Raw genomic sequence first — 12,739 nt, 5'->3', positions numbered from 1 at the left:
TTAATATAAGGTGGAGGGAGTTAAAATACGGCGGCGGTAGGTCCAGACGGTCAGCGCTTCTGTGCTGAAACTGACACATCGCTGCGTATTCCCAGCTCCGGACACAGCGCAGGGCTTCTGTGCCGACAGCTTTCACTTGTCACAGAAGCGCTGCGCTGTGTCCGGAGCAGGGAAGTTCGCATCGCTTCTGTGACAATATATAAAAAGCCGGCAATTCAGCAGCCGCATAAGCCGGCACCCGACAATTTAGAATAGAAAGAATAGCGCTTCACACATAGATTAGATAGATAGAAACATGTCAGTCACATATATAAGAAGTACAGTGACAGTGCTGGTTACTGTACTTGTCATCTAGTGTAAAGGATTTATTAAAACAAATAATAGTGTTTTCATGCACCGTCTCTTTAAAAAAGCCGGCCGGCAATTCAGCATCTGTACCGACAATTTATAACAGACAGAATAGAGCTTCACACATAGATTAGATAGATAGAAACATGTCAGTCACATATATATGAAGTACAGTGACAGTGTTGGTTACTGTACTTGTCATCTAGTGTTAAAATAACGGATTTATTTAAAAAAAAATTGGCGTGGGGTTCCCCTTAATTTTAGTCTCTAGCGGAGGTTAAGCAGACGGCTGGGGCAGATGTTTGAAGCCTGGGAAGGGGGTAATACCCACGGAGCTTCCCAGGCTACTAATATCAGCCCCCAGCTGAATACCTAGCCTTTACTAGCTATTAAAATGGGGGATCCCAAAAAAATGACGTGGGGTCCCCCCTATTTTAATAGCTAGCAAAGGCTAGGCAGACAGCTGGAGGCTGATATTAATAGCCCAGGAAGGGAGCCATGAATATTGGCCCCCTCCCAGGCTAGAAACACCAGCCGTCAGCCGCCCCAGAAATGGCGCATCCATAGGATGCGCCAATTCTGGCACTTAGCCTCGCTCTTCCATGCTGCCCTGGTGCGGTGGCAGGGGGTAATAGGGTTGGGGTTGATGTCAGCTTATAATGCCAGCTGACATCAAGCCCAGGTTAGTAATGGAGAGGCGTCTATAAGACACCCCCATTACTAACCCCATAGTCAAAGTTAAAAAAAACACAAACACCCAGAATAAAGTCCTTTAATTGAAATAAAGACACAATCCTTTATTGTTCTAAATTAAACCATACTTACCATCACGCCCATTCCAGCTGAAGCCAACGATCTCCTGCAATAAAAGTAAAATAATAAAGCAACCTCATCCTTACCTCTCCATGGTTCCCAGGACAGCTTCAGCTCTGCTACATCGAGATGACAGGCTGGACCGCAGGAGAACGCTGCCATCCAGCCTGTCATCCCGCAGACACTGAGAAGCGCAGGCATGCTTGTGCTCCTCAGTGTCTCGCTGTGACGGCATCCAGATGAGCCGACAATGAACTCAGCTCACCTCCTGGACGTCCGTCACTGACAGCGTGGGAAACTTCTACTGCGCATGCGGGGAGCAGGAGAATTTTCCCACGCTGTCAGTGACGTGCATGAGGTGAGCCGAGTTCATTGGACATGATCTCGGCTCATCTGGATGCCGTCACAGTCAGACACTGAGGAGCACAAGCATGCCTGCGCTTCTCAGTGTCTGCGGGATGACAGGCTGGATGGCAGCGTTCTCCTGCGGTCCAGCCTGTCATCTCGATGTAGCAGAGCTGGACCAGTCCTGGGAACCATGGAGAGGTAAGGATGAGGTTGCTTTATTATTTTACTTTTATTGCAGGAGATCGTTGGCTTCAGCTGGAATGGGCGTGATGGTAAGTATGGTTTAATTTAGAACATTAAAAAATTGTGTGTTTATTTCAATTAAAGGACTTTTTTCTGGGTGTTTGTGTTTTTTTTAATTACTTTACTAGAAATTCATGGCGGTCATGTCTAATATTGGCGTGACCCCATGAATTTCAGGCTTAGGGCCAGCTGATAATGCCAAGCTGGCCCTAACCCCTTTATTACCCAGTGAGCCACCGCACCAGGGCCCTGGATGAGTTGGGTACAGCGCCAGAAGAAGGCGCTTCTATGAACGCGCCATTTTCTGGGGTGGCTGCGGACTGCAATTTGCAGCGGGGGTGGCCCAGAAAGCTTGGGCCTCCCTGCGCTGCAGATTCCAGCCCCCAGCTGCCTAGTTGTACCTGGCTGGACACAAAAATAGGGCGAAGCCCCACGTCTTTTTTTTTTTAATTATTTCATGAAATAATAAAAAAAAAAGGGCTTCCCTATATTGTTGTGTCCGGCCAGGTACAAATAGGCAGCTGGTGGTTGGGGGCAGCCCGTTCCTGCCTGCTGTACCTGGCTGGACACAAAAATATGGCGAAGCCCCACTTCAACATTTTTGGGAAAAATTAATTACAAAATTAATAATAATTTAGGGACTGCATCTTTATTAACCCCTCAATTGTCATTTAGTGTTAAAATAAAGGATTTTTTAAAAAGAAAATTGGCGTGGGATCCCCCATCATTATAGTCTCTAGCGGAGGTTAAGCAGACGGCTGGGGCAGATGTTTGAAGTCTGGGAAGGTGGTAATACCCACGGAGCTTCCCAGGCTACTAATATCAGCCCCCAGCTGAATACCTAGCCTTTACTAGCTATTAGAATGGGGGACCCCCCCAAAAAATGACGTGGGGTCCCCCCTATTTTAATATGTTTATGAGTGACAGTTTTCCTGCTATATACCTGCATGTCATAAGAATTTAAATTAAAAAAGGACCATGTTAAATTCAAATCTGTTTTTTTTAAATTTTTACCGGTGTTTGGTATGCGTTGGAAAAGGGGTAGTCTTATACGGTGAATATATCCTAAACTCTATATTTTAACAGGAAAGTAGGGGGGTAGTCTTATACACCAGGTCGTCTTATACGCCGGAATATACGGTAATGTGATTTACAATTACTGTCTCCGAAGGGAACATCTACATGAGATATATAATAGGGTTCAAACCATATTTACTCAACCAACATGTCAGCACAGAGATGTCAGGAAAGTCCATGCTCCCCCTCTACAACCCGGACTGTACATGGGAATATATGACACCACGTCAATGACAAAGAGGTGGCTGCCTGGAAATGATCACACATCATTTCTCCTAAAGGGAAACTGTTTAGAATAATTGCATGAAACTGTATCTAACCCCCATCAAAAGACGTAATTCAACTAGTTGGTGACAGTGAACACTTGGGCATCAGCCAAAGTGGCGGAAGTCGAGGATATCAACAAGACCAAGTTATGCCGCTTTTAGGGTACATACACAATCAAGTTTTTGAAGAATATTTGGAAAGTTTCAGCTCCGTTTCTGTTCCAAAAACTCCTCAAAAAACTCAGTATGGAACATACACCTAAAAGAAAGACTACAACAGTGGTCCCCAACTCCAGTCCTCAAGACCAACCAACAGATTATGATTTTAGGATTTCCTTAGTATTGCACAGGTAAACGAATTCTCACTTGTGCAATACTAAGGAAGTCTTGAAAACATGATCTGTTTGTGGGTTATGAAGACTGAAGTTGGTGAATACGGCTCTACACTACAACCAGGGGAAGGAGAAATAAGTTTATATACAGTCCAATATCAGGCGCTGTTTAGGGAGTAAAGTTGCTCGGTGGAGATTGAACATGAAATGGTTTTCATTCTTTCAAAAAACGCCAACACGTTTCGGTGCACGCTTTGCACCTTCATTAGGTTTTTCAGATGGATTTAATTAAAAAATAATGTAATCTCTACCCACTTGGCAACGCTTGATATTGGACCATATATTAAACGACTTTTTCCTTCCCCTGGAATACCACTATGTCCCTAAGGCAATGGACACCAAGATAGCACTTACACTGGTGGACCAGGACATAAAAGGAAGAAAGGAAGCGAGCCTTGGCTATGCTGATTTAATAAGGAGGGCTTGTAATTGGAGGCGCTGACATAGAAACATAGAAAGGTAGAGTTGGAAGGGACCTCCATGGTAATCGTGTTCAACCCCAAACCATCTCAGACAGGTGTCTGTCGAGCCTCCGTTGAAGGAGAATTCACCAGCTCTCGTGGCAGCTTGGTCCACTCATTGATCACCCTCATTGTCAAAAAGGTTTTTCCAATATCTAATCTGTATCTTCTCCCTTTCAGGAGACAAGAATGCAATCCCACAAAATATTAAACTGATAAACACTTTAAGGTTTTGATTGACCCGACATTGACAGATCAGGAGAAAAGTATGTGAATTAAGGAATTTAGTTATGCGAATCCTGGAGAAAACCCTACATGTCTCTCCGTTAATCCTTAAGGAAGCCACCACTGCTCCACGATGATCGTTAGAGAGGTTTGTGGGGTCACCCAAGCTTGCAGTGTGTCTGACGCCCATGTAAAATTACAATTACTTACAAATCCAACCTGCTATTATTCTCATAACAATTCTGACCAATGCGTCGTCTTGCCAATAACAAGGCAATAAGTCGCCTACTGATGCTTTCCACATAAATATGCGCCATGTAATAAGCGGTCTTGCTGGATTTTTCTCTTGCAAACAATGTAAAATGAGACTGAGACTCAAGTAATCCCTCGCTAAACCCTTTACACTGCAGTTTACTTTGGACATATTTCAGCATTTGCAGTTTTCTTTGGAAATTCCACAGCTCACAGTTTCATGGCAATCAAATCTCAAGAATTTCTCCCCCAAAAACAATACATAAAAAAGCGTACTAACATAATTCCCGCAAATGATCCATTAGTATGGCTATGACGTCATTGCACTTACAAAAATACCATGAAATAACATCACAAAGTGTTCCAGTAAAAGTGCAATACAGTCGAGAAAAAGTAGGACAGCTGGACATCTTCAGTCAATGACCAATAAGACCACATTTACAGGAGTATGGACAAATACATTAATAAGCACTTTGGTATTCATTTACCTTTGATGTCCATCCTATCCACTATCAGGGTGATGGCTGGAAATATTGACCGACGTAACTAATGTTTTGCCAAATTAAACCAGTCATGGCTCGGAAACATTGTTTGGGTCCAAAACTTTTAGATTAGACATTTTATTCTTAATGGCCATTCTTTTTGGTGATATTTTTACCTAATCTGTATTGGCATCCAAGCAGTATTACATCCTCAGCCTCAATTTTTTACCTTTGTCCCCTCCAACTATCTACAGGGGGTCTTCCATCTTCCTATAATAAGTCATAGATAGGTGTCTCCACTTGGGATGGAGCTATTGCGCTCTACACTCTTGTTCCCATTGCACATAGACCCTCCACATGAAGCCATCACTTATACAGAGAGCATGAACTACGTTGCAAGCAAACACTTATGACGTTCGTGTAGCCCCCCCAACCTTGTAATTATATTGGACCACTCAAAGTGTTGTAATACCTGTGCTCAGAACGTGACTTGATATCCTACATGAAGGCTTGTTGGATGGTCGATGATGATGATGACGAGGATCGTGGTTTTGGTTCCACTGTGATAGTCGACTCCTCTTATCCCTAACACAGTGTTCTGGGCAGTCATCACTGTCTGAGCTGGAACGTCTGCACCGGTCAGCATGATGCCTGCAATGTTTATCTCGATGACCCCTTACTTTCTCCTCTTTTCGACTCACGTCCCGCTCACGGCTAGAAGTTCCCTCTGAGCTACTAGGATGACATGGACTTCTTTCTGAAGAACTCCTACGGTTTCTGTAAGGAAACTGCACTTGCTGATCTTTCCGGCTGGACTCCTTCCATACGTCTGGAGTTTTGGAGTTGTTCCCGTCATAAAAGACTTGGCCAAAGGACACGCGGTTGGAGGAGATCATTCTTCCAGGATGTTCTTCTGGGTTTTTTGAGCTATGGTCTCTCTCAGAGCTTCTGTTCCCTCGCCTGTAATCTGAGGCATTATGGTGCTTAGAACTATCATTTCGGAAGAGATATCCTTCCTCCTCCTCCTCATTGTCCAAAGACGTCAGGTATGGCCGCTGCCGGCTGCTTTGTTCTTGTGTATACATGCAACAACACAAAGCGGAGGTTAGTAAGCGTGCACATACAACAGGTACAACTGCTTAAGGCACAGAAGGGCTTATGCATCATCTCAATTTATTGACACAGAACAGGTGTGACTACACAGAAAAGCATTTAGGTGGGTGAGCGAGGTGAGCCGAGGTTTACATGTGATCAGAAAAGGCCAATCTCACGGTACAAGACAAATTATACACATACATTCCAAGGTGAAGATGTGCTGCCAGCGGGTGGGGGAGGCCCTACAGTGAAGACCTGCCATAAAATTGTATTGTGCAACTCTCCCATATTTACAACTTCCCATGTTTGCCGGGAGCACAAATAAAGGGCGAGCCATGCATAGTCATGTTGAGCACTTTACGGTGGGAATACCTCTTTAGAAAGTCTTTTTTTTAATGTTCTGCACACGTTCTAAAAGCCTAATGTTTGTGGATCCCACCTTTATGGTCTTGACAAACCCCTTTTCTCCACATCTTCATTCTCAAAACAATTCGGTTAAGTGCATGGCCACCTTTTTATAGACGGACATAGGGCTTATGAAAAAGTGGAGACCAGCAAATGGTGGGTCAAAAGAAACTCATCCCTCTCAAATTTCATAAACTTTCAGAACTTGCATGAGTAATTTTACTTGTTTATACCCCAGAGCACAATTCTATCGGCTTCAAAACTGAAATCTCCCAGCATCCATTCCTAATTTTATGTCAGCACAGAGGTTGGCTTTGTTTATTGTAATTTGGGGGAAGCGTCAACTTTACAACTAGCATAGTACAGTAGTAACCTTATGTAGGAAGAACAAACTGTTCCCCTGCATTATAGGAGCCAAAAGGTGTCTGTCTCTAAGCTAGATGAGAAGTAGAATTGTGATTTCAGCTCTGGAGTGGAGTATAATTAAAGGCTAGGAAAAAAAAAAAAAAGTAATGCATTTACAAAGTGACTCAACCTTATGTTCGGCGATCCTTGGGTTAAATTTCAGACTATTTAGAAATAAGATGGCATCTATTCAGTGGGAAAGGTGCCACAATATATAGATTGAACCATCAAGGCTCGGTCACACTAGCATGATCCACATCATCTTATGTATAATTAGAGAAAAATTTTGAAATTTTCCATCATGAACCATAACTTTCCATTTTTATATTATATTATATTATATTATTTTATATATATATATATATATATATATATATATATATATATATATATATATATATATATATATATATATATATATATAAAATTAATTACTGGTATAGCCTCAACTCATCTGTAATATTATGTATAAACAAAAGCAGAGAGGAACATATGATAGAATTGCAGAACAGGCAGGACTGCAGGTGACAGAACTGTCATTGCCAATAAAATCCATGCCATGCACCGCACGTGTTATGTGGTGGGTGTGGGATACTTGAACATACAGGGCCGGCCTTTATTACCCTGATAAAATACTTTCACCTTTCATGACTAGTGAAACCTATAGCTAAAAAGCGTAGGTTAGGTTTTAATTTTTTTTAGTTCATAATACACATGAAAATAAGAAACTATGAAATATATTTTAAAATCAGAGATTTTTTTTCTCCTGGATTGATCATTCACTGTACAATTCATAGGCAAAATCCATAAAATCTGTTGACATATTAAGAGATAGAAGAAGACAGTTGGTGCTTTTAAAATTCTGCTGCAAGTTCTCCTGAAATGACAGTGCTCAAAGTTCTATGGAGAACTGCAACGGTTGTTTCAGGAGAACTTGCAGCAGAATGTCTGTCTGCCTCTAGCTCCTTCTCCTCGTCTCTATACAATTTTAAAAGCACCATCTGTCATCACCTATCTCAGTAAATGGGAAAATCAATAACTTCTAAAAGAAGAAAAAAGCTGATTTCTATAAAAAGATATCAAAGTTTCAATTTTTCACATATACCATTGACTTATGGGAAAATAAAATGAAAATGATGGTTACTCTTTAACCATGTGCATTCTCATCTGTAATCTTTTCTGACGTCACATCAGTCTTGTGTAAGGTTATTAGCCAGCAGATCATTCCTGTCCCTCCCAGCGGGGGGCTGGAGTCAGCACACGGCTTGTGACATGCTGCTGCTGCACAGGACACTAAGTCGCCTCTCCTGTGCCTTGGACTCCTTTGTCTTTCCAGATTCTCGCTCACAATTTGGATTAATTTATTTAACTGCTGCTTTTGCCAGATAGGATGGGGTCACACATACTTTTGTAAGGGATCGTGGGATATAGAGTTAGCAAAGCAATTATACTCAAGAGTCAAGATGGCAGACAGAAGCTGGATTAAGTGATTTTTGAAAGCAAGTTAAGTGTTATTTGAGGAAACAGAACAGAGTTATGTTAGCTAGACTTGGGGGGTTTAGAATATCCATTGCGACTGAGTTTTTCTATAGGACCCTGACTTGAAACACTTTCAAAGGCTTCCCCTATTTATGATCATCAATAGCATCATCCTCGTATGCTGCCAACAGTCCCGATTTTGATAGGATGATCTGATGAACCATACAGCAAAAAGGGACAGCTTGGCAAAACCATGCCCAAGAGTAAGCGTTTGGGGCGCTCCTGCGATGGGGCTTTATTTTGGGTTGTAACTATTGATAAGAAAGGAAGCTTTTTTTGGTAAATACACACCCCCCACCTTCTTCCCAGCGCTAGCGCACATTGACTTCAATGACGGCCATCGGACACCGAAGTGGCCAGATAATGGCAGCATACTTGTATTAGCATGCACTATTTTTCTCACTTTGAGTGAAGTACTGGAGCCACTTTTCGACAGGACCAGACAAGGTGTTGTCAGTCGGGAATAAAAAAAAAAACTTTGAGTGCAGTGTGAAATTCCAGTGAGTCAATGCTTTACTTGTTTTCAGCACCCTCCTTCACAAAAACAGCTCTTAACTATGTTATGACTTAAAGCTGATCGCAGATGGTGAAGAGTTTCACAATGAGTCGTCCTGTAAAGCCCCCTTGAAGGCACGATGCATATAAAAAAAAAAAAAAAAAAAAAGACTTCCTACCTCCCCGGGACCTCTCCTGTACATTCCTCTGCAGCTCTTCCTCCTCCAGCTGCTGTAATTGTTTGGCAATTTCCTAAAAAAGAAAAGGGAAAGTAAGAACAAGGAGAGGAAAAAGAAAGCTCTGACATTTCAATTACTGGAAATTCATGGCATAAAAATTCAGACTGTTGGGCGCCAGTGAAAGTAAGGGAAAACCCCTATTTTAGAGATCAAGCACAGCCTGCAGGGGGCGACTCTGCTTCCAGACCCGTAGATCACAATGAAGAAGAAAAAAAAAAAAAGCTGTAGTAACTTTACACATGTTTGGAGAATAATAAAAGCATTAACTCCATATTCCCCCTTGTGGTTGATATGATGACCTGCAACTGTCACAATCCTTTTTCATTTTAACGGGAACCCATCAGCAACTTTTACACCCCCAAACCATTTATATGACAGTGAACCCATTAAAAGATAAGCCCGTCGATCTCTTTATGACCCCTATAGCAGAGAGAAATAGGGTTTTGAAGTTCAGTCTGGTATCGAAGGGGTAACATTTCTCCTTGCGGAGAGTATCATGTTAAGCATGTCACGTTGGGGAGACTTTTAAAGCTGCAATGCTCCTCTGGGAAATATGCAAATTGTCTGTTCAGAGAGGAAGAGGACTAGAACTACAATGCCACCTACTTCAGTCTGGAAATGCATTGGAATGTGACGATGCACTTACAGCTTCTCAGTCTCTACTGTATTCCCCAACTAGCAGCACGCTCGCCTGGCCGAGTGACAGACCAGTGAGGGGCCGTTTGACCTGGTACACTGGTCACAACCCTGTCAATTACCCTGGGGGAGGGTGCTGCTAGCTCAGAAACACAGTGGAAACCAAGAAGCTGTAAGTGCACCTTCACTCCTCATTGCGCTTCCAGACAACTTCCAAATGCGATTTCTTGCTGCTAGAGGAGAACTTTGGGGGTCATAAAGGGATCAACTGTCCTATCTTTTAAAGGGCTCCACAGGCATATACATGGGATGGGGGGTACAAGTTGCTTACAGGTTCCCTTTAACAAAGGAATGATCTCCAATCAGTGGCTCTTCAGCTGTTGAAAAACTACAACTTCTACACCTTGGCATGATGAGTGTTATAAGGTTGCTTCCCTAGATAATACACAATATACTAAGTGAATAGGATTTCCTTATAAGAAGTAATCTGACAGCTGCAACGAAGTAAAGCAAAAACCAGGGGGTTCCCACTTCTACTACACAACTGGAGAGACCCATGTACTTGATGTCTATAATGTAATATATTCACCACTGTCACCCCGGGGAGGTTTGGTGGCGATTGGTTCAAATAATGTAATAGTCTTCTAGTGAAATTAGTGGGTATGTGGGAAGATTTGGGTTTTTCACATTTTTCATGTATTACATCCCTCCACACAAACTTGTAAACCGTACAAAGCCATTTAACGAGTATTGTCCAGTGATTGCCATAGACAATAACTCATTTCATATAAATGACCCAATTCATCAAAAACTCCCAAAAATTACATAATCTGACGTTAATTACTGCTGTGTCATGATCATAGTAACTAAGGAGAAGTGAAAAGTAATTCACCTCCAGCTTCTCTATTATTATAAATACATATGAGAAGGCAATATAAGAAAAGATAATGCACAGATTCTCTGGTTACAGCATCTAAGAAACCACTAGAATCAATTTATATATGTTACTTATTCTGTACCGAACCTGACTAGTGATGATTGGGTGTATTTCATTAACCCTTTCCGGTGCGCACGCTCAGGAATTCTTTTATGGTTGCAACAGCTGCAAGTGTCCTGCCTATTAAACAGCTCTGACATGCAGAGATTGACTGACAGACAGGCAATCTCTGCATGTGTCACAGCTGTTTAACAGCTGTGACACTTGCAGCTGCGGTGACAATAAAAGAAATCCCGAGCATGCTGAAATAGTCGGCAAGCACCTGAGCGTGCTAGCCAGAAAGGGTTAATGAAACATCTAACCATCACTAATCTTGACTATTAGATCACATTCACATGTTCAGTATTTGGTCAGTATTTTACATCAGTATTTGTAAGCCAAAACCAGGAGTGGGTGATAAATACAGAAGTGGAGCGCATGTTTATTATACTTTTCCTCTGATTGTTCCTTTCCTGGTTTTGGCTTACAAATACTGATGTCAAATACTGATTAAACACTGAACGTGTGAACGTGACCTTAAAAAGAAAGAAATAGTGAGTGCAGCTCTGAAGTGTAATGCAGGATATAACCCAGAATCAGTACAGGATAAGTAATGTATGTAGTATGTACACAGTGACTGCACCAGCAGAATAGTGAGTGCAGCTCTGGAGTATAATACAGGATGTAACTCAGGATCAGTACAGGATCAGTAATGTAATGTATGTACACAGTGACTGCACCAGCAGAATAGTGAGTGCAGCTCTGGAGTATAATACAGGATGTAACTCATGATCAGTACAGGATCAGTAATGTAATGTATGTACACAGTGACTCCACCAGCAGAATAGTGAGTGCAGCTCTGGAGTATAATACAGGATGTAACTCAGGATCAGTACAGGATCAGTAATGTAATGTATGTACACAGTGACTGCACCAGCAGAATAGTGAGCGCAGCTCTGGGGTATAATACAGAGTGTAACTCAGGATAGATCCACGGTGTACATACATTACAATACTTATCCTGTGCTGATCCTGAGTTACACCCAGAGCTGCACTCACTATTCTGCTGATGCAGTCACTGTGTACATACATTATATTACTTGTCCTGCACTGATCCCAAGACCTTTTCTCCAGCCCCTCAGCAGATTCCCAGGGACCGCTGTACTCCGGCTGGAAGCCGTTTTGATGGCCACTGGCCCATTAATTTCTTTTTACTCTGAGCATGCGCAAGCAGCGTTCACTACTGAACGCTGCAGCGCATGCATCGAAAGATTACATCTGCACGCTGGCCAGTACCAGCATCAAGACGTACTTTGTAGGTGGCGTTAGGGCACTATACGCTCACATCCTACAGTAGAAGACAGCAGTGACAGTCTCTGTGTCCCCTTATGTGATGCACAGGTGCATCTCACAAAGTTATTATATCAAAAAGTTAATTTATTTCAGTTCTTCAAACCAAAAAGTGAAACTCATATTATATAGAGTCATTACAAACAGAGTGATCTATTTCAAGTGTTTATTTCTGTTAATGTTGATGATTATGGCTTACAGCCAATGAAAACACAAAAGTCATTATCTCAGTAAATTAAAATAATTAACAAAAAACACCTGCAAAGGCTTCCTAAGCATTTAAAAAGGTCCCTTAGTCTGTTTAAGTAGGCTCCACAATCATGGGGAAGACTGCTGACTTGACAGATGTCCAGAAGGCAGTCATTGACACACTCCACAAGGTCCCAGAGCTCCAATTTTCATTTGGAAATCAAGGTCTCAGAGTCTAGAGGAAGAGTGGAGAGGCCACAATCCAAGCTGCTTGAGGTCTAGTGTGAAGTTCCCTCAATCAGTGATGGTTTGGGGAGCCATGTCATCTGCTGGTGTAGGTCCACTGTGTTTTATCAAGACCAAAGTCAGAGCAGCCGTCTACCAGGGAATTTTAGAGCACTTCATGCTTCCTTCTGCCGACAAGCTTTTTGGAGATGGAAATGCATTCTCCAGCAGGACTTGGCACCTGTCCACACTGCCAAAAGTACCAATACCTGGTTTAA

The 12,739-nt window shown here is 42.2% G+C and overlaps 1 protein-coding gene across 2 annotated transcripts in view; it reads right to left on the bottom strand.

The window, feature by feature from the left end:
- LOC141172471 (uncharacterized) overlaps positions 1-12,739 on the bottom strand; it is a 133,728-nt gene that overhangs the window by 19,731 nt on the left and 101,258 nt on the right. The window contains exons 6-7 of one of the 2 annotated variants that reach the window (XM_073656733.1): positions 9,026-9,098; positions 5,380-5,979 (exon numbers count right to left, since the gene is read on the bottom strand). In XM_073656733.1, the coding sequence (XP_073512834.1) occupies positions 5,380-5,979; positions 9,026-9,098 (673 nt within the window). The remainder of the gene's footprint in view (positions 1-5,379; positions 5,980-9,025; positions 9,099-12,739) is intronic. The other variant, XM_073656734.1, reaches the window with a different exon arrangement.

The sequence above is a fragment of the Phyllobates terribilis genome, unplaced genomic scaffold (assembly GCF_046119375.1).
Source record: "Phyllobates terribilis strain yellow unplaced genomic scaffold, ASM4611937v1 Scaffold_12__6_contigs__length_324123572, whole genome shotgun sequence".
NCBI classification, from domain to species: domain Eukaryota; kingdom Metazoa; phylum Chordata; class Amphibia; order Anura; family Dendrobatidae; genus Phyllobates; species Phyllobates terribilis.
This window is presented reverse-complemented; position numbering and strand designations above follow the sequence as displayed.